The following is a 22,830-nucleotide window of genomic DNA, read 5'->3' as shown; positions in this document are numbered from 1 at the left end:
TTCTTTTTCCTATCTAAATGTAGGTGCTAGCTTTGTCGTTACTGGGCATAGTTATATTACAGCAGAATTGGGACTTATGGTTTAGATGTTGAACCAATTTGTCTTTTCGCATATCAGTATTAATTTAAACATTATAACAAACTTAAAAAAAATATTCTTGTCAAGGTTGATCTTAACGTTTTACGGGAAACAAATAGAAACTTGGATTGCAAAATTGAGTACGGCAAAATTAGGGATTTCATATTATAGAATAACTGAAGAACTGATATGCGGGAATAGTGGAATGGAAACAGGGAAGGGGTCGTGGTGTCAATCTTGGACTATGTGGTGGAAACAAAATACATTCTTTTAAAACTCTAATTTTATAAGGTGAGGGAAGAGACAAATTGGTCTGGACGTCTTTTATATTTGCTGCATCATAAAAATATAAGGCATTGTAAGATTTTTTTTCTTAATTTATATGTTGAAAACCTATCTTTAACAAGTGCTGCCAGAAATTTCTTGGTTCAGAATAGCATAAGAATCAGCAGTTTCCTATTGATTGATCAGAAACCTTTCGATTTTTTTAGGTCTCGGTGTATACTGTGTTTCGATGTTATAAGTGTTAAATCTAATCAGTTTCCTTCCCTCTAGTTTTCGATAATATTCATATGAGAACTTGTTTTGCTTTCATTTTTGAAATATAAGAAAAATGCAAAAGGAATTTAATAAAAAAACGGAGGAAGGGGGCGCGTTTGTTTTGAATCATAAAAAAAATATCCAACTCTCACTTTTTGTTATATGGATTTGTTAATTTACAAATAACAATAGTATGAATTAATGAAAAGATGTAACCATGAATTGTTTTTAAGTTTTATTCTAGAATTTGAATTTTTTTATTTAGTCTGTAACCCGTATGGTTAAATGTAGGTTTACTACTCCCCATACAAGATGGATTTTCCGTCGAATCGACTTTCGAATCCATAACCGCCTTCTTATGAAATAATTTCTACCACTGAGTATCGAAATAATAGAAAAATAGAAGAAATGATAGAAAAGTAATACTAATTTTCAATATGATCAAGTATTCACCTACTTTGAATTATTTTTGTATTCAATAATTAATCATAGGGAAATCAGCTCTGCACTCGGATGGTACCTTTCACTCGGATGCCTCATTTTTTTAAATTTGAATTGTGCGAAATACCTATAGAGTGGCAAGACAATGTAATGTAATTTTTCGAATTAATTAAACGAAAAAAAAATCAATGTTTATTTTTCTGAATAATAAACAAGTCCATGCATTAGGTGAATAATTATGCACCGCATTGCTTTGCCGAGAGCAAAGTTAAAATTTCGTTCCTTCACCATTTCGTCCTCCTTTGAGACAGGATGACCGGTCCCAAACTTTCAGTATTCCTTCTTATATTTTTATTCCGATTCTGTTGGTCTAATCTAGGTGTCGAGTTTACCAATTAATATTTACATGGTGTTATATCTGAAGTTTTGAATAAAGGGGGATTTGGGGTTCTGGCAAAAATCGTGTCATAAGAACCATTACAATAGGCTGTCTTCCTTAAAAGAATCTACTTTAAAATTGAATGTCCACGATGACAAATAAAATTTATGTTCGAATTTCCATCTATTTCAAGACTTGCAGTCGGTTGTGAAATCTGTGAAATGTTTTACTTTGTTTTTGTCTTTTATCTTCTTTTCTGAATAGTTTTGAATGGCATTCATAATTCATGAAACTTCATATCAAACATTTAAAATGAAAAGCGTCCTCATCTCCTGACAACATTCAAGTTTTTCAATTGTTTGTATAAGTTATTTGCTCTTTATTGTTCTCATTCGAATGAAGTTCAAAGATTAAAACTCGCAGTCAGGGGAATTCCACCAAATTATCAATTTGCTTTAACAAGTTTGCCAAAATTGCATTAAGGCAGTCGCATGAGAATGGAGATGTGGTCAAGAGATTTTCGTTTATTTGAACAAAGATATTATTGTGGTTGTTTATTATGTTTAATGGTTAAAGTCGCAGTTCGCTTGCTCGATTGCTTAATGTCCCAACAGCTGGGTAAGGTTTTTCTACAAGTCGCGTGTTGTCTGAGTAATGGAATGCGGCTCACGTAATTGCCTTCCGGTGGCTTTCTGCTCGCTCAATGGGCAATTTAAAGGTTTCTGTTGCTGCAATCGGTGTCCAATAGATTAACAACTGACCTATTTTATTGTACATGTTAGTTAGTTCTTCGGTGATTAAACAGGTTAGATTTGAAATTTTACGTTTTCTTAATTGGGCATCAAATCCATTAACTTTGGGTTGAATCAACTGCCATTCAAGTGTGAAGCTAAAGATCGGAGTACAAAGTAGTTGAAAATTTTTCACTGAGCAGGAAAAAAAATGCGCAATTTTAGAAATGAAATGTAATCCAAATCTTGGCTCGGTTAAAGTTTGGGGGACACCTGTAGAAACCACAGACCTTGGCGTTTTGTTTTTCTTTATCGGATGTGAAGAGCAGTTGATTTTTATTTTAAAGATTTATGGTTAGAGGCCGCGTAAGTTTAATTTCTAAAGTCCGACCTAAATAATTTCAGCCTGATTCCTGTACCCTTAATCGGATTCATTTATCCCAAGTATTCTTTTGTATGATTTCACTTAAACAGTATAAATTTTTAATGTTTGATTTGGATCAAATCTTGAAATTTTGTAAATTTGCAAATTGGGTAATGTGTTTGACTCATAATCATTTTAAATTTTAGGAATGCTTTTATTGCTATAGACAGGAATATGATTTCAGCCGACCTGTTTGCTGGATTTCTCAAGTTTAACGAGTGGACTTGCAAATTATTTTTTTTGCACTGAGCTTGTAGATATTAATTGCAGAGTTGAACGTTTTAAACTTTTCAATTCGCGAGTTTCTTTTAGGTCTTAAATTGTGGATTTACAACTTTGGTTGCAAGTTTGTGGCATAAAAAAAATAAAATTTGGTACTGGTTAATTGCCTATTTTATTTTCACCAGTTCACTATGAAAATAAAAAAAGATTGATCTTAAAATGAGATTCAATTTTTTGTAAGATTAAATACGCAGCTTCAAAATGCTTGAAACTTCAAAATTTTGTCTTGCTAACGCAATTGGAGGCGAGGGTCATACTGTTTTAAATGCCGTAATTTCTTGCGTATTATCTGCTAAAATTATTTTCAGGACATAAAATATCGCTAATTTCCTATCGACTTTTTCAATGATCGGTACGGATCGATTTTTATTTTTTTTATGAGGGCTAAAATTAGCGCCTGCATATTATTCGCGGCGGCGTATAATTCGCAGGTAATTACGGTTATTTATTATTTACGGTACTCTTCATTAATAATGAAGAGTTAATTTTAAATAAACTCTTCAAGTTTTCGCTTTGATTTTCATCACATTTAAATATTTTGCATTGCCAAATCTTGTTCATTTGCTTGTTTTGCTGAAAGAGACTAATAAGGTAAAATGCATCTATGCACTATTTTTTAATTTAATGTAAAAGTTTTCTCTCTCGCAATAATTTACTTTGTACAAATTTAAACTTGAGTGAATTGTAAATTCCAAATGTATTTTGTTCGAATGGGATAAATGTTTTATGTAACGAATTTTACCCTGCATTTTGAGTCGGTCTATTAAGTCGCATCCCGATTCAAACCTGCATTCTTGCTTGGAACTCTTGAAAGTACTGATTTTTTTCGGGAAATTATTTCATTATGTTTATCCTTGTTTTATTTTGGCTGTACTCCGTAAGCAATTTTTATTTTTTAAAATTTCCTCGTACGCTAAGAGAAAGTGTTGCACTCGTTAATCAAAATTTCGATGTCGGATTTTTAATTCCCACTCTTTAGAATTCCTTGTGTTCGAAGAACAGTTTATTAAAAACAAATTTCGAATTCTGTCTGTATATATGAACGTGATACCTCAGACTTTGAGATAGACGGATGAAATTTGGTATGTTGTCTTTACAGCGAATTTGTTGATATCAAATTTTAATTGAAATCTTATTTTAAGGAAGATTGTCTGTTCGTCTGGATGAACATGATTATCGTGAAAGACAGAGTTAGATGAATAAACTTTGGTAAACTGTTTTTGCGTCTGAAGTGTAAAATCTTGACATTTTAAACCAAATCCATTGGGAGTTGTCTAGGGGAACATTACTCTTGCTGGTTTATTCTATAAATAATTGCGATTTATGTTGGCTTTAAGTGGCGCAGGCAAGAAATTTAATTTCTTGGTGAATATGTGAACGTTTGCTTTTTCTTACTCTTTTTCTTCCCATAAATAAGCTTCAAAATACTGCCCTTCTGAGTGTTAATGCCCCTGGAAAAACTGTTTGAAATTAGCTTCTCCAAATGAGGATTCTTTTTTTATGTGTTGTAACTCTTAATACCATTTTTACAGTTTGTCTTAATCATATCTGTATTATTTGAATTAACAGGACTTCGCCTTATTATACACGAGAAGAGTAAACGTCTAGCGAAATGAAAGATATGGTTGCTTTTTTTTTATTTTGGTATACGAAATATGAAGAAAATATTGTAATCTTCAAAAAAAAAAAAAAAAAAAAAAAAAACGAATTTGAGTTTTTGACGAGTCTCTACTTTCGAGCCTCCTTTGAGTTATAAAAACATATTTTTGGAAATTGTAATTGGCAAAGATAACTCAAACATATTGATCGACTGGGATGAAATGTGGTGTGTAGTCTTTACTCTTTAAGTTGTAGATTTCTATGAATTTTTGAGCTAAATCCGCTCAGCGATAGTTTGTTTGGCTGTTTGAATACTTGCAAGATGTCTGCGAAATGATTGAGGCTAGATGTATTTAATTCGGTACTCCAGCTTTAACATCTATAGTGTAGGCACTATGTTAAACGCTATAATTAATCGCAATGACTTAAATATATCAAATGGTATACGATTTTGTGACTGCATTTGTAATAGCGTGTCAAATTCTGGTTTCAATGGGTTGGGAAGAAACGCGTCTAAAACAAATTCATCCTCATTTAAGAGTATACGATAAAGTTTTGAGAAAAGGGTTCTTACATGTTTTTATATCTGAGCTGCATAAGATGTAGAATGTTTTTCTGCTCATTTGTGTTGGACACGGTTCATTTTTGTTCTGCACCCTCCTCCCCCCTTTTTAAAAGTATTTCTGATATAATTGGTATTTTTATTTGATATGAGCCTTTTCATTTAAACCGTTTTAGTGTGAAGGAAGTGATTCGGTACCCTATTTTAGCATCTAAAGTATAAATTCTGCAAAATTTTGAACCAAATCCAAGGGGTTGGCCGCCTAATGGTCTGCTTACATCGGACTCTAAGAATATCAATACCAAACAAAGACAACAAATAACACCAAAAAAAATAGACAACACGTTGATAGTTTTTGAAGAATGATGTTTAAAGCAAGTTGAGTCTTGCTGATCTATGTAGGAAGTATGCTGAACTTTTTAAAAATTGAAAACATACCTCCGTGTGCTGCCTTATTGTATGGAAAGCAAACATCTTGCTCGTATGGTAGAAAGCGAAGGCAGAAACTTCTCAAGGTTGAAAAGTTTCGCTGCGTGCGTCTTCACGATCGGATGCCTTGTCTTGTAATTTATTGCGTTTTCTCATATCCGCTATTCTTTTGTTGAAGGTACGAGAAGAGTGACGCGTGCGAGTGGAACTGCATGCTGTGCCGACGCGTTTGATCTCTTCCGTACTTTCTCGATTCTCCTCTACCTTAAGGTAATGAGGTGGTGTGTGAAGGTAAGTTGGCGACTTTTTCTTAAACGTCTCTTGAAGATTCCTTCTTTAGTAGTTGGGACAAATAATTATAAAATCTCCCCGAGTTCGTGTGTATTTGTGGCAATTTTTCTGATGCATTTCTGTTGAATATCATTTGTTCTGATAATTTGTTATTGACGCTTGCGGGATGAAGTATGTCTTCGAGGCTTTGGCTGTCACTACTTCAAAAACAGTGCAAAAACGCACCACTTCAAGTCGCAAATTCAAGAATTTTTAAAGTATTGTTTTCAGTAGGATGTTTATATTTTCCTTATTTAGAATTACTATGGTCTGGAGAATGGGAACATATATTCGGCTTGGCCATTAATTTCCAGAAAGACATGAAACAATGAGTACTTTTTTAGCTTATGGCAGAAAATGTTTTGGGTTGCTTCTTACTTCACTGAATTAAACAATCGGGTGATAATCAACCCTTGCTGTTTTTGCTCGTCTTTCCAGTGTACCAAATTTGGGAACTTGCGTCCTAATTGGTCCTCGATTGCAGTTAAGAAAACTGTGAGAACTGTGGTTTAGGCTTAACAAAATTATGTAGTCAGGTGATTGCTTGTTCTTCGGGAACTCGCTTTTAGTGTTACTTTCTAAATTTCAGTCTTTGGAGCAGCAAATCAATACTCCATCGAAACTTAGCGGGCCAGTATTTTATCAGTACATACTGAAATAATTAAAATTCAATAGCGTTTGTTTAAAGTTAAGTTTGTGGTGGGATTTTTCTCGACAGTCATTTGTGAAATGCGTGTTTAAATATTATGAAATATTAATCGTAAATTATAAAAAGTTTTTAAAGAAATGTGCTGATTTGCTCTCACATCGGTTTTGCATTCATGGAACCAAAAAGGGCGATTTAATTTCGCATTATGAATCGTATTTTTTAACAATTTCTATCATTTATAAATTATGAAAGATTATTTGACATTTTGTTATGGAATAGTTTTCATCCACTTACGCGAAGAACTTCCATCATTGCGTTCTTTTTTTTCGTATCTAAATATTATTTATTTTCCGGAACAATAAACTAGCCCTTGTATTAGGTGAATAATTATGCATCGAATTACTTTTCTGTGTGCAAAGCAGGCAATAATGCAGTCATATCCTTTGCTATTCAAGTTCGCGCAAAATGATTTAAATTCATAAAATCGCTTAATGTCGAAAACATGATTTTATCCAAATTTAAATCTTTTTTAATAGAAGTGAATGCCCCCCCCTTTTTTTTTTATCTACATTCAGCTCCATGACATTTTTTGAAGGAATGGATGAAATATATTTCTTTGGATTCGATATTCTAATTTCGTGTGGCGCGGTGTAGACAATAGAGCTCTTGCTGTATAAAGGCGAAGCTCTACAATTTTTAGAAAATTTACATGCAAGTTATGTTTACAGTAATGAAAGATCCTTGTTAACTTTTAAAACATTCAATGAATATAAGCGACTATGTAAAAGTAATAAAATAAGTTTTTACTCGTCAGAAAATTTTGAATAAATCCAGTATTCTATTTCTAGAAATCAAAGCTTCAATGCCTTGCCTTTGATTTCTGTGAAGGTTAAAACTATGAAGTATATAATCGCCGTTGCTTTTCTATGATCGAACTCTGGCAGTAACATTGTTCTAAGCATTCCATTTGAATTTGTGGTACAAAATTTTGATTATGGAAACCAAGAACTTCTCTGAATAATTGTATAAAATTTATCTGATTTTAATCGGAATCGTATATGAATGTTTATGCTAGTTCATATTCGATTAATTTTAGAATTTGTTTTCCCCATCATAATCTACTTTCATATAGTTGAAGTTAAAATCTTCGCTTAGAAGTTTTTGTAACTATGAAAGTGCTTCCCAGTGTTCAAGTGCACTTTAAGTCAGAGATGATGCATCTTATTGCGCGATGTTTGAGCTGTCATAATTATTAAATGACGTATAAGCCTAATCGGGAACTTTTCCCGCATAATCGAGCATATTTAGACGTTATTAGTACTTCCATTTCTATTTTTCTTATAAGAGATAGCATCCCATGAACGTCTCCCCAATGGTGGTGAGGGAGTCTGCAAATCCCTGAAGGTCACGGCAAGTACATTGGCAGGAGTAGCACCCCTCCCTTGATTTTCATATGCAGTGGCGCAATATATCGCATTTTGTGTTTTATAGCGAAAACGTGCAAGAATCGAATATCAATTTTGAGCCACCCTAATTTCGACTAAGTTTTAAATTTGAATAAAGGTGTAATTTGGTCACAAGATCGTATATGAAAATGCATTCACTTGAGTCGTTACATTTTTTTTAATCATCGTATTTATGTGTTTGCAACCCAGTAGCACACATGCATTGTACAATATTGTATTCAGCAATATTATATATTATTGAATATTAAATAATGTCGCATAAAACTGTACAATACAGGTACAGACAGATGCTCAGCCTTTTGATGGATATATAATTTAAAATTGAATACACAATTGCATATCTGATAATAAAACGATGTGCCGAATCTTGTGTAGTTCTGCATTAATTTGCGTTCATACGAATAGGCAGGCAGACTTAGACGGATAAAATCAAATCGACAGTTTTGGTGGTGGCACGTATGCTTAATTTTTAGCCTTCTAACTCAATGTTTCCAAGTTCATAGGCGGACAGGCACAATTCCAAAAACTAATATATATATATATTCGGAGAGATCTGAAACACGGAGATTTATTTATTTTGAGATCAAATTTTTAGACAATGCATTGTATGTCTTGTATAAGAGTTAGTAAAATCGCTATTTAGTATCCGAATTAGTCACAGTATTATTGCAAATATATGCCGTGGAAATAAAAACGCTTGCGATAAAACATTGAGAAATAATGCATTTCTCCAAGTTAAAATTTTCGGAAATTATTTTGCTTTTAACTTGATCAGACTTCAAACTCTTGTTTAGTGTACTATATTGAAATTCATAACTCTTGCACCTATAAAAAAGAACCAACCGAAATGAGGATTTTCGATTTATAGTTTCGGTTCGAAGTAGTGGATAAAATTAATTTGGGTGATATTCTAATCTGTGAAGACTATTTTTTTAAACCTAAATGTGCTTTTAAATATAGCATTTAGGTTAAAAAAAATTATCGCATGTATGTATTGTGTTCAGAATTTCGCATTTATGGGTAACAAATTGTCAAGTCCTGAAGCATCTGACATTTGATGCTTGACATACGAATATCAGACTAAAAATGGTGAATTACTCCATTTGCAAACATTGAAGATAAGACTGTTCATGGATTGTTTCTAATTTGAATGATTTCATTTGCTGTGAATTTCCATCTAAACCAGCTAAATGCTATGTCCATATTACCATTATCACGTTATGTGAAGAAATTTCCATTGGAACAATATCTGAATGCAAAAATTTTTCCTTATGTGAATGACACTAAGCGTCAGTGGCACCTGTTACGGACATTTTCCTGTGGAGTGCCAGTTGCCTGCGACATTGACCGATTCATATCATTACTATTCTTGAAAATATGGAGCACAAAATGCAACAAAGAGGCATTTAATTTTGGATGTCAAACGTTAAAGTACTTCCTAATTCAATTTGCTTTGTGCAGGTATGAATCGCCGCTGCCGGGGGTCGCTTATTTTTAGAAAGTCGTGAAAATTCTCTTCACTGATGGCCTACATCTGGCCGATCGCGAAAGGGTTGCGAGGCACTGGACCTTTTTTTCTCGAAGTATGTCGGCGGGTCGTTGACAGTGAAATGAAAGCGGGTCGCTTTCTCCGCACTTTCTTCTCTAACCGTTCCACTTGTTGGACCGCGGCTCGCACCTCTTGATACGTAACAGGTTTGACACATTTCTCCTACGCGGCGAAAGGAAAAACAAAGCTTCTAATCGCTCTGTTTTTACTTCCTTCGCAGCCGTTATATTTAGGACTCGTTCATGCGGGAATTGACGAGTTTACTTTTTTTAAATATGGGCTGTGTTTCGATCCTTCGGTGTTTGCGGAAATGGTCCCAGTCATAAACCTTGGCCTCGAGCGTACTAGGTTACGGTGCATTTGCATTTAAAGCCGTTTGGTACAGAAGCTAGTCCTATTATTGCACTACTTACAGAATTTGCAATAAGAAATTAGCTAGAGCTTGTCAACAAATTCATCAGTCAGGTTAGTTTGGTATTATACAGATATACAAGATTAGTGCAGTATATTTATTATGCATTGCTTTTAATTTGCGACTAATTTGATTGACTTAATTTGACTTTCTATCTTTGTAGAATCTCTCATAATACTGTGGGTAAATCCGGTTGGAATACGTATAAATTACTGACTTCATTCTATAGTTGTATACCACAATGACACCATGTGCTATCCAGACTTGGTATTTTTACGTTTTTATTGAATTTTTATATTATAAACACAAGATGGGAGAGTATATATAATTAAAGCTTCATATTAATCTTATGCCAAAATACCTTTTGTTGTTTAAATAATCCAAAATGAGTTGTTTTATTCAAAGAATACAAATTTTTACATATGATTTGTGATTACAAAACATCACGTTAATAACTGCTGTAGGTACCAACGTTTTTCCGCGAACGAATAAGGATATTGCAACACGTTTGCTCAAAAAGGTCATTGACTGAAATGCGACGCCCAAGTCACTAAGAAGGTTAAATATTAAGCTGTCGGTTTTTTCATTTTTGTCATACCTCATCCAGTCGACGAACATTAAAATATTTTCTTTTATTTTCTGTTGACTTCGTCATTTCACCCTATTAAACCGGGAAGCTTTCCAGAGATTTTTCATGTTTCTGGTTCATATATGGGCTATCCTTTTTCAGTCTTTACCGCTAATTCATACAATTATAAGTTGAATATTTTGTATAAAATTGGCTGGAACTGAGAGCTAAAAGTAGCAGCTATGACCATATAGTGGCTTTTAAATTACTTGAACCAAAAATTGTTACATTCAACTTTTCTTTAGGTGAATTGCAAATGATGCAAGTAAGAATGTGAAGTTTTATAAAGAAATCTTCTAAGGATTACTTCAGAATAAGTTACAAATGCTTATTATTTGAATTATTCTTCTTGTAGACTCTATACGATAATATTGGTAATGTTATAGATGTTTAGAATCGTAAATGCTAATCCTTAAACCGATTTGGAAAAATCTGGATATATTCCAAGTTAACTTGGAGTAATGAATCCTCATGGAAACGCGCTCTTCCAAGATGACTCATACCTAGAGTTGTGAAATTGATTTCTGCGTATTGTTTTGGCTTGCTTACAAATGTGTTTTGAAATCATAGAAATAAATTATACTTTGAATGTCCAGTCGAGTCTTCTTAGTAAATGTGGAGTTTCTTTCCATTTATGCATTTTCGAATTCTTTAAATCGAGATTGAGATTCTATTTACTGAATTCTTGAAATTGAATTTTTAAATATGTTGATGATGGAAGCCATCAGTTTTCCAGATTGCCGAAAATGGCGCTGCGAGTGTTCCGTTGGGCAACTCCGTGTATCGAAATGCCAACTGTTGAAACCACTGCCTTTGGGAGTCGTTCCAGAATAGCAGAAAGCAGGTTGTCGCTTCCAACTCTGGCTGTGGGGATTTGGTGGCCCGATATAGAAGCGTAGGCTTGTCATCCGAACAGAGTGCCAAGAAAGATTCCTCGATTTCGCAACCTCCGACTACCAAAACATTTCATCTTAATCGAAATCGTTTAAGAGGGTGATGCGTCGAGTTATGAGTGTCGAAATGTCTGGCTGGTAGATTATTTTTCGGTAAGCGGTATTGAGGGGGATGTTGTTGGATCAGACATCGTTTATAATGTTAAATTTGAGAATTTATTGAAGTTGAAAAGGCTAAATATACTGTCGCAAGATTCGATTGGAAATGTGCTAATCATAACTAAGCCTTCTCCTCTAAATTTCTAGATATTTCAATGTGATTAATCAACTATATTGCTCTAAATTTTATTTTAGAGCTATTTCTGCTGCAGGTTTTTAAAAATTCACTGAAAAGAACTATTTCTTTCTAATATAAAATGTATATTGGCTTTCTAAATGAGAAATTCGAAATATTCTGAAGCGTTTTATCCATTGTTACAAACGAACCTGGCGTTCAGTTTGATGTGAAATTTCTGCATTCAGAGAAGTCAAATTGAGAGTGCGTAGAAGGCATAATCCATTGCGTGAAAGATTTAAAATGTTTCTATACGTTTTAGAAAATTGAAAGGAATTGAATTCGCACTCGCACACGAATACTTATTAAATGATTTTGCTTGAATATATCAAATCCATTTAAATCCTGTCCAATCTTGTGCAAGCAACATTTTTCATTTCCTCTTTGTTGTCTTTTTCATCAGCTATTGCGATTGTAATTGATATGTAGTGAATCCCTTTGTAGTGAATTGTTAGAATGAAGATACCAAAGGATTTGACTGTCCTCTTTTTGTGAATAATTTGCTGAACAATTCGATTATGGCGAACCAAATTAACTATTTTCTTTTGTAATTGGTTTAATTTTTTTTGCAAAGAGTTATGCGGTATTTTATTGTACTTTTTGAAAAATTCTACTCGATTTTATTTTTTTTTTTTTTTTCCCTGGAGAAGTTAGAATTTCATTAGAAAGGTAGCATTTTCTTCCGATGACTTTCTGGCGCAATGAAGATTTTGGGTTTTTTTTCAGGAATTAGTTTTTTTTTTTTTTTTTTTTTTTTTTTTTTTTCCCCCGTTACCGAAAAATGATTAAACAAATTCTCATTTCCAATCCTCATTCTCGCATATTTTGTCACTTTCAGAGAAACATATGCATTTTTAAATATTGTCGAATAATCAAAGCATTTTCGATTTGGTTTTTGCCTTAGTTTAGTTTTCCTAAACTGTCATTCGTTATATGGAAAAATTGTAGTTTAGAAATATTCTACTTGCATATCGATGGCTTATTACAAACACTGCATGCTCATTTTACACCCGTTTTCAGCTACCATTTTTACTTGGCTGTAATTGTAACGAAGGGTATCTCGAATACGCGGTTAAGAAATTCTTGTATAAGAAGCAATTTTAACTTTTAATAAATAATTAGCTTTTAGACTGGTAATTGACTTTTTGATCCACTGTCGATGAATGGATTGTACCTTCGTAGAAGTGTCGGCGCATGTGGTGTTCATTGTTATGCTTTGGCCACAGAATGACAAGTATTTCTATCCGCGGCAATTCGATCATTCAATTTACCTACGGTGCCAAGATAGGCCGAAGGGAGGGGTAATTAATATTTATATTAGGTTGTATATTGAGAATATGTAATATTTGAAAACAATCTTGTGATAACTCTAAAAGCATTATGTTAAGTACTTAAACTAACCAATATTTACTTTTTTCAGCGCGCGCGCGCACACACACACAACTGAGATTGTATGTTATTAAGGCTGCTATATTTTCTTGAACTAGGCATTAGACTCTAAAATTAGGTAACTGTGTTCTGTGGTCATTTATTTTGAGTAGAAAATTATTCGTTAAGCTTATTTTTTTAAAACTAGTTAATATTTTTAAAAAATTACGAATGGACGGACATTATAGGGCATTTTATTCCCATTCTCCATACAACGCTATGGTGGCGGTTCTTAGTTATGTCATGCATGATTTGCCGTCAGAAAAAAACGATTAAAAAATTAAGGACTGACAATTTCATGGTAAGTGTAAATAGAATCTTTCTCCTTTTCTCAAAGTCTATTTGATCAAAGACTTCACTTATATCAAATGAAGATCATCATATTCTATATATAGTAAATGTTGCGATTGATAATTCTGTAAGAATCCTAACTTTTTTACAGACAGAATCTAATTTAACCTTTTAATAATTTTAATATGACAATTTCACTTTCAATCGCACATTCGTAATCTGTGACGTCTTGCCACTTTTTTTGCACTTAAGAGTAATTGTATTGAGATTCGAAGTATATTACTACGACGTCATCGTCTGTGGCAGCTTAGAGATACTTCTGAAAAATCTGGCTTTGTGCGCGGGAGCCGCTGCTGAGGTGTGTTTATGACATTGTTATGCGGTGGGCAACGACACGTGCACGTTAAAAATAGTACCTGCGTGTCCCCGATCCGATTCGCAGAACATCCCTCACGCATCCTATGTTGTGATGCGTCATTCGGCTTTCTCCGTCACCCGACTAATTTTAGGCCCCTCTGCCACCTTCGATAGGATCCGTCCAGATAGTTAGTGGCAGGAGAAAAAAAGGGGTGTCACGCTTGCTTCCGGATGTAGCCACAAATGAATCCTCTGCACCCACGGATGGAACTCTGAAGTGTTCGCTGGCGGTGTGAAACACAGTGAGAATCAAAATGTACCAATTTCATCGAATCGTTCCATAACCATGATAATAAGTAGTAACCAGAATGACAACTATATTTTTAATGTAGTTTTCTGCATGAACAATGGCACATATTATTTTTGCAATTCGTCTCGAAATTTTTAAGTGTCTATACGTTGATTAATATTGCTACTCGAAAACTGCAGGGTAAAAAAATTGTTCAGTGGGTTGCTCTGTAGAGCGTGTTAGATCTAGAGCCACCAAATTTGGTAATTGCCTTCTTGGATATGTTTTTAGAAAAGGGTTCTCAAAATTTCAGTAGGCATTTTAATTAAAAGCGAGTTAACTTTTTCTCATAACTTAAGAGCATATTATCACAATTTTTTTTAATCTTTTCGATGATTCTAATTAGTTTTGTGCAATTTTTCCCCCTGAAATATCAAAATAAATTTCTAAAATTAATAAATTTATTGGTGCAATGGTTTTTATTGTAATGAAATTCGGTATATTTTTAATCTTTGTATCGTGTGCTTTTGACTACTAAAATTGAATTTTCAGACGCTAATTTCAAAGTAGATTTTTTTTTTTAGATGGATATTCTATTTATAAATTATGTTGAGTGAAAATCATTGCGCTTGGAATGCATCGGTTGCAATCAATCCAGAACAAATCGAACCTAAAAAGCTATGTTAAGATATTTCGAAATAGAGGTTCGAATCTTTAATTCTGTAATTGGATTATGATAGCTCAATTTTTTTTTCTTCGGTTTTTTATTTGTAAACATCTCATACATGAAGGAAACTGCAGTCTTCAAGTTAGGAAAGAAAACAATATTTTAAGACTTTCTGTATTCTTTTTAAAGATCTTTGTTTCATTTATCAGATTTTTCCATTCAACTTCTGAAATTTTTATCGCCCAAGTAGATTTGAAAGCTTTAAGCAGGTTGTTCTTATTATACTAGATTGTTAAACTACCAGTTTGGCTAGTAATAATTATTTTAAGCTAGATTAAGCTTATTTTCCTTTTCAATACAAATTGAAAATTACTTATAAATACTAAAATTAAACTTGTAACCTTAGGCAGTAGTATATCCATTGGGCGAAATTTTTCTTGACTTTTTTGTCAACAAAAATAATGGAATGAAGATTAGCCCATGGTTACTACGTTCGAATATCTTTTCGGTAACTGGAAGTTCTTCGTAGAATATCGGTCCACTGTAATTATTTTTTAGCTTTAAATCGATAATTATTTTTATATTGAAATCCTGTTTCCACAAAGAGAAAACGAAACAAGCCTCTGTAATAATGAGAAATGATTATTTCGTCTGACAAAAGGGAAATAACCTAATTCTACCCAATTCTCTGTAGGCTTCTTCAAACATTGGGCTAGGTCTCCAAGCTGTATCTGATTAATTGCGAATTAAATATTTGCGTCATAAGTTTTAATATTGATGTAATATTAAATTTTACTGTGAACTTATAAGTGAATTTTTTACCCTATGTAGGACATTTCACTTGAATTGACCCAATAATCGAGTTGTATTTACTTTAGGAAAACTTAACGCAAGAAACCAACATCTGGTTCAGGACCAATGTTATACAAGTCAAAAACAAACAGTGATTGGTGTTGTGTAAACTCGTGGTTAGCATGCCGATATCCGCGATCTGTAACTGCACTGTTTTTGAGGAAAGTTGTCAAGGCGAACCACCTGCATGTATATATGCTGTGGCATTTACTGCGAGGGCCACGGGTGACGTTTTCATCCTCATAAGGCCACCGTTACGCATCCCACGTGGACTCGTCTGCTTGGCGTGGGGCGGAAGTATCTTTTTTATTCTCTACCCTCGCAACCATCCCCCGTGGAGTAGGCTCTTGAGCGGGGGAATGCCGTACTCTTGTCTGCGCACTTCGAATCTGATTTGACTTCTATATCATGCGTATTTCGATAGTGTTTCTAAATAATTGAATAGTGAATCCTGATTATGCGATATGTATTCATTATTCCGAAAGTTTTGTTAAAATCGAATACAACTAGTTTTTATTCACGAATTTAAATTCCCCGTATAATTGACCATACTAAATATTTTCGATTTCAATTGCCATTTTCCAGGGTCATATAAGTGTAATAGAATATGGAAATCCACCTGCCCTGAAGAAATGCAAATTAAACGAATTTCTGCTCTTGACTGCCGTCAAGGTTAGGCTGAAAAATCGCAATTTTGTAGTATTTTTAATTTTTGTTAAATTTAAACGTTTTCGAATACAGTTATAGCTTATTCTTAAATAGAACAAAATATATAAGCTCATAATTTTTTTGGATTTTATTAACTCGGTTTTGTGTTTGTCTGTCTGTCCGGTACAAATTTTGCAATCGACTTTTGATTAACTTCCCGATGAATTGGAGGCTTCAAACTTCCCACAAAGTTCAGAACTGGCTGAAAATCCAATATTAATTCTGCTTCTTGTTTGTCTATAAAGATCCCGCAATTAGTTGTAAACTAATCAAAACTTTCTTCTCTGTCGGATGTCGCTGTGACAAGCCATTACTACTGTTTGTGTTTATTTAACGCGTTTTTATAGCCTCTTTCCTGTTGTCTGTTCGGTACAAAGTTTGTAATCGATTTTAAATCAACTTCCCGTTGAGCTAGAGAAATGAAACATGGCTCAGAATTGGACGTTAATGCAATATTAATTCATTTTTGTCTGTTGAATTCAAATTTTACTGTCAAGTGTAGTTCAGTTGGAATTTTTAAATCGATTTCAAAATTTCACTTTTCACATACAAAATTAAAAGCAGACAATTTTTTAAATAAAAAATATACCCCACTTTTAAAACGGATTAAAACGTATAGCCCCATATATATTTATAGCCGTATATACTCCTAATCCCATACAGATTGTGAATTTCTTAATTTACAATCACTCATTTTCAGAACCATTTGTGTGGGATTAGGTGAAATTGTTTTATGCTTTTTAGTTCGTTTTATAAAAGTGATAAATTTTTAAATATAATTATTTTAATTTTGTTTCACCGCTTACAATACAATGTTTGGTAAAATAACGATTAGCGTATATCATTATTTGAAAAATTAAATATATCCTCCAACTTTTTTTTTCTTAAATTGCTTGTAAACATTCAGACGACAGATTCGTATGTTGCAATACAAACCTAAAACTTTCAATTGCGGTCTAGTAATTTGATAAATACTTTATATATATATAATATATTTATTTTTATATGCCACATACATTTTTTTACTGGCGTTTCTTCCAAATAAAACCAGTTTTTTTCTAGGGTGTAGGTTCTTCTATACAAAGGCTAGAAATAGATTTTATTGGCTTAATAAAAGGGTGCTAATTGTTCTAGCTTTTTGAGCATGGTATATATTTTATTTGGTACCCGAGGAATATTTTTTCTCCGTAGTTACACCGGTGTCGCTATATTTATAAAGTAGCTTTTGCAAAGATCGAAATTTACTTTTAGACTAGCAACTTGGCCTTTAGTGTTTTTTTTAATGACTTTTGAAGCGTGTGTTCGACTGCAATGTTTTGGTTTAATCTTTGGAATATGCTCATGGCTTTCAGATTTTCTTTAAAATGTTGGAATTCCTGAAATTGATTCAAGTTCCGTTAAATCTTCATTCATGCTTTTTAAACAGCGCGACATTGATTTTTCCAAAAGATGAATGAAACTTCTGAGGTTTATTTAGCCTTAGAATCGGGCGTTTTTGAAGTTTATTTACATTATTTTTGAAATTCTTATGATTGGTACACTTTTGAAGACCATGGCAATTTACTTTGCTTTTTACTACCATAAAAAAAGAGGAAATAAAATCTTGGATTGATGGTATTAATGATTCTCCTATGGATGTTGACCAAATCTTCTAATCGCCTGAAATATTGCCATTATCTGTAATTTGATCCTTAAATCTCGACAAAGGTAATCAATCGCTTGTGGGTTATCCTTTAGTGAACTGACTAGCTAATGAATTTGAAGACTGCGAAATAAATAGCCTTTAGATATTCATTAAAAGCTCATAAACTGCTATGTCTAGGGCTTTAAGCGGAATCCACGAACTTCATTCTTAAGCTTATTTTTGCTGTAAGGTAATTAACCACTTTCATCGGGAATTTTGCTATAATTTTTGTTTCCGAGAATTATGATCTGCAACTCCCCTACAATCACGTTAATGTGCATGGTTTAGAAAAATCGCTAATTACTTATTGTAGAATGGCAACAATTAATGTAAACAAATCGTAATACAAACATTTCAGGCTGCTCCATTGAACGTTTCGACAGCTACTCTTAATTCATTGCTTTGCTTATTAATGAGCTTTAAAATATTAGAAATACTCTGGAAAAGGCTCGCCGTATTATCAAAAACTCCTTTTAGTCAGAGGGGAAAAAATGTTAAGCAAATCAAGAAAAATGTTCGTCAAAGTTTAATTTAGTGTGAAAATAGGCATAACTGTTTCAGATGGATAATCGCGTTTTGTTTTTTCTAAAGTAATTAATGACCATATTTTCCAAAACTATTCACATAAATGATTTTTGCATTTTCTTAATCTTATAATATCACTTTCTATAAAATTTTTATCTTTATTTTTACTAAATTTTGTAATTGAATACACAATCTGTTACTATGTTTTTAATATGTAACTCGCTCATTTAATATTTATTTGTGTGCTTTTACCAGTGTTAAAGTTAATGTTTTAGATATTAACGAATTAGGATTTAATTAATTTTAGGATTTTAATTATATCGAATTAGGATTTTCACTTACGCTTTTATTTTGTAATGTATACACTTTTTAATTTATATCCCCAATAATTTGCAGCAGTATGATTAAATTAAATTCTTATTTTTCAGTTCTGTTAAAAAAGGTGAAATTATATATAAATCTAAAGAGGCAATCTGGGCGAACAAGCTGTCACCAAAGGCTGCTAGTGCTTAATATTAACGATAAAAAAAGTGCTTGCTATTGTTGCTATTCAGATTTTGAATGGCCGTCATTGGTTATCGTTCAAGTCTTAATAAATGATTTTACAAATTTAGAAGTGATAATTTATAAGTTTTCGCATAATTTTCGGGCAAAATTTGAAATCTTGGAAATATTTCTACTCTTCATGTTTTTCTTGATGTTTATTTCGACATTCCCATATATCAGTTAAGCCTTTCTATCGGAATTAGTATTGTGTAATTGATTTATTGAATTGTAATATTGATATTCTTAATTCAAAATGGTTTAATGTCAAAATTAATTTTAAAACTTTTTTTATCTTAAATTTATACATTCTTTAACTGATAAAATATTCCATTTAATAATTTTAGTATTGTGTTATAACAAATTTTTTTTCATCGATAATGTGATATTTTAAATTCTTTGGCATCGATTATCTCTAAAATATTCCATGCGCATTGTATTTTTTCAAAAATTGACTGCTGAACTTCATCTGTTTTTTTTCCCCTCGGAGATTAAGACTAGAGAAGGTTGTATCGAGAGAGGAATGAACTGCATTTTGTGTGCTAGTTCAATGCCTTGGATGGCGGGAAGGGAAAGTATATGGGTTAGTAGCGTTCCATCTCGCTTGTTGCCTGGGGTAATGACCCAGTTTCGGATAGCGGACACACCGAACGGGTTTTCACTCTTTTTCTTCGTTTGCGCTCTCCTGCTCCAAATACCTTTCTCTTTTGTATTTGCAATCGGTGGGAAAAATCGAATCTGGAATGAAATCCAACAAAAGAAAATAGCATTTTAAGCAAAAATAAATTCTCGATTTCGATTTAACATTTCATTTTGATAAAAAAAAAACATTTATATGAATTTTAAAATTCTTTCACGCCCAGCTGTTAACGAACTGTTATTTATTCACAAACGATATTTTGATTTATTGCAGTTATGCAAAAAATAATAATAAAAAAAATATAAATGACAGTCGCATTGCTGCTAGAAGACCAAGAAGTTCTTTTGGAATTTTTCTGCTTTGAAAGTCTTCATCGTAATTCAACTGTAGAATCAATGTAAACTTTGAATTGAAGTGGGGATGTAACTGAGTCGATACTTTTAAAATGCTGCATAAGTAAATTATTAGAATATAATTTTTCTTCGATTTTTCAGTAGGTTTTATGTAGCGAGTGTAATTATCTACTGTTGAACACCAAATGCCCAGAAATTACAAATAGCCAAAATTCCTTTTTTAAGATTGATTTTAATCTTATTTTGTACATTATAATTTTGCTGATTTTGGCTTGAAAACCTACATTTTAACCCATTAATTCTGCATTAAAATTTTAGAAAACTCTTAAGACTTCAGTTTATAAAAATTTGAAATCTTGAATATGAAGAACAATTTTACAATTGACACTAAAACCGTTTATGTTGGTATTCTGGTGACTTCTGTTGTATAATTTTTCTTTAATGAGATAAATGTTATTGTTTACTAAAGCACCTATTTTAAATAGGTTAAAAAAGAACTAACCAGTTTGATACTGTTGGCTAGATTCCAGGAAACTTCAGCCATTAAAATGGTGATTCTTCATACTGTTGAGGGGGTTTGAATAGCTCTTATAGAAATGACTCACACTGATTGTGATAAATATAGAGCATGCTATGTGTAATATAAAATCTTCATTTTGTAATATTCATTTGTAAAGTGTTAGATATGCAACCAATATCATTTAACAGTGGGTAAGATATTGTTTAAATTTGTTCATAAGTTGTAAGACTTTTGTTTTACCATAGCAAATACCAGCATGGTATAAAATGTTTATACTGAAATGTGTAATCTTGTCAATCTTCACATTTTTTTGAATTGTGACCCACTTAGTTTTGCTTTCGTAGATTATTTGAATTTTTTTTTGGGGCGGGGAGGGGGAGGCAGTTAATTTTTAATACATAGAGCTGTTACATTTTCATTTAAGTTTTTTTTCAAATGCAAATTCTAAATATATCTAATTTTACTGGTTGTTTAGTGCATTTCTGGCTATTTACATTGGGCCTTGTTTACACAATTCAAATATTTTAAATTGTATTGATCCATAATATAAAATATAAATTTATTTTGTTATCTGTATTTTCTTTATGGAAGTGAAAAAAAGTCAATATTTATACTATCCTTATAAGCTGTGTAGTATAGTTTAAATACATTTATTTCCTGCCTTTGGGCTATATTTCAAGAATTAAATCTAGACTTATCTTCTCAGTCTGATACAGAAAAATTCGTCAAACTTGTTTTATTTAAGTCTGTATAAAACATAATTTTAAAATATAGGTTTCAAGATGAAATTTAGATGTATCATTTAATTTTTATTTTGAAAGCTGTATTTTGAAAAGTTTATTTGCACTTCATAAAGGTTTTAGAAAACTTATCTAAAAGTTCATAATTTTTTTTAATTATTCCTCTCATCACTTTATAAAGATTAACCAACAATGTCAGCTGACTTATATAATTTCTTATTTCAGGTTACATCAGCAACTTAAGCACAGAAAGCAAAGAGACGGCTGTCATCCGACTTCTGTCCCACCTTCCCCTTCTACGGCCCGGCAACGAGGAGGCCAAGTCTCGGTATCTTGAGCTCATCCCTAAGATCCTGGCGCACTCTATCCGCCACAGTGTTCACATCGAAGAGAGCCGTCAGCTCCTCTCTTACTCTCTCATTCACCCAGCTATCTCAAATGAGGATCGCTGCAGTCTCACCCAATGGCTCAGGCAGCTCGAGGACCGCATCCACAACAATGATGTGTATTCCAGCATCCCCAGTACCACGAATGGGCTGGAGGAACGCCTTCCCAATTGCACTGTTTATCCTCATAATGGTGTCCTGCCCAATGACGGTTATAATCAGTTTGTACCTAGATTGGACCTTTGGAGGCCTGGTGGCTTAGTAGGTGTGGAAGGTAATTCATATCCACTCCTTAACACACTAGGTAGCAACAGCTTACCTCCTTGTGTTGGTAGTCAGCATGTAGCATTGCATGGAATGAACTCTGCACCATCTGGTGGTGTGTCCTCGCATCCAGGTAAGATTCTTTCAAAAAATTACATTTTTTGAAAATTTATATATAAACTCGGATATTAATAAAATGTTTCTAAAAAATATTATGTATATCAAGAATGGTTATAACGTAATGCATGTATGTTTAATATCAGTGTGATTAACACTGTTTGCTATTAGTTACTGCTAAATTCTATCCTGCTTATATTGGGTGACATTACATTTTGGGCAGTGAACATTTCATTTCTAAAAGAATATCCTTTAAATGGCTTTAAGTTCTTTAATCTGTAGTTCTCAGAACTTTCATCTTTCTAGAATTCCTGTTTTAACTGGTTTTTGCTATTACAAACGAGCCTGTCTGCTTATCTTTTCACCAGTGAATTGTTTTAATATTTTATGTTCAACTCTTCATAATATTCAATATTATTTTGTATTTATAAATGCAATGTATTAACTGAAATATTTATACTGCAGGTTATTTTTTAAATTTGGAATTTAAGAATAATTTAGAGAAACACTATAAATATTGCAACATATGTTATTGAAAATCAAACAATGTTTTTAAATCTGAAATTTTTTGAAATGCTGCTTGCTTGCATTAGTGTTCATTTTATATTTTACATTTCAGTATTAGTTGACATAAATTTACTAAAAATGTATAAATAGTCTGATTTTATGGTTTTGGTAGAAGACAAAATTGTGAGCTGTTAATAGAAATATTTTTATATAAATTTGAATTTAAGTTTTAA

General features: G+C 32.6%; 1 protein-coding gene across 4 annotated transcripts in view; it reads left to right on the top strand.

The window, feature by feature from the left end:
- The window catches only part of LOC129971387 (protein Smaug homolog 1-like), an 83,033-nt gene that overhangs the window by 40,843 nt on the left and 19,360 nt on the right, over positions 1 to 22,830 (top strand). For all 4 annotated transcript variants that reach the window (XM_056085107.1, XM_056085105.1, XM_056085106.1 and 1 more), the window contains exon 3: positions 21,549 to 22,106. In XM_056085107.1, the coding sequence (XP_055941082.1) occupies positions 21,549 to 22,106 (558 nt within the window). The remainder of the gene's footprint in view (positions 1 to 21,548; positions 22,107 to 22,830) is intronic.

Source organism: Argiope bruennichi, chromosome 6 (assembly GCF_947563725.1).
Source record: "Argiope bruennichi chromosome 6, qqArgBrue1.1, whole genome shotgun sequence".
NCBI classification, from domain to species: Eukaryota; Metazoa; Arthropoda; class Arachnida; order Araneae; family Araneidae; genus Argiope; species Argiope bruennichi.
Note: the sequence above shows the minus strand (reverse complement) of the source record. Positions and strands in the feature narration are given on the sequence as shown.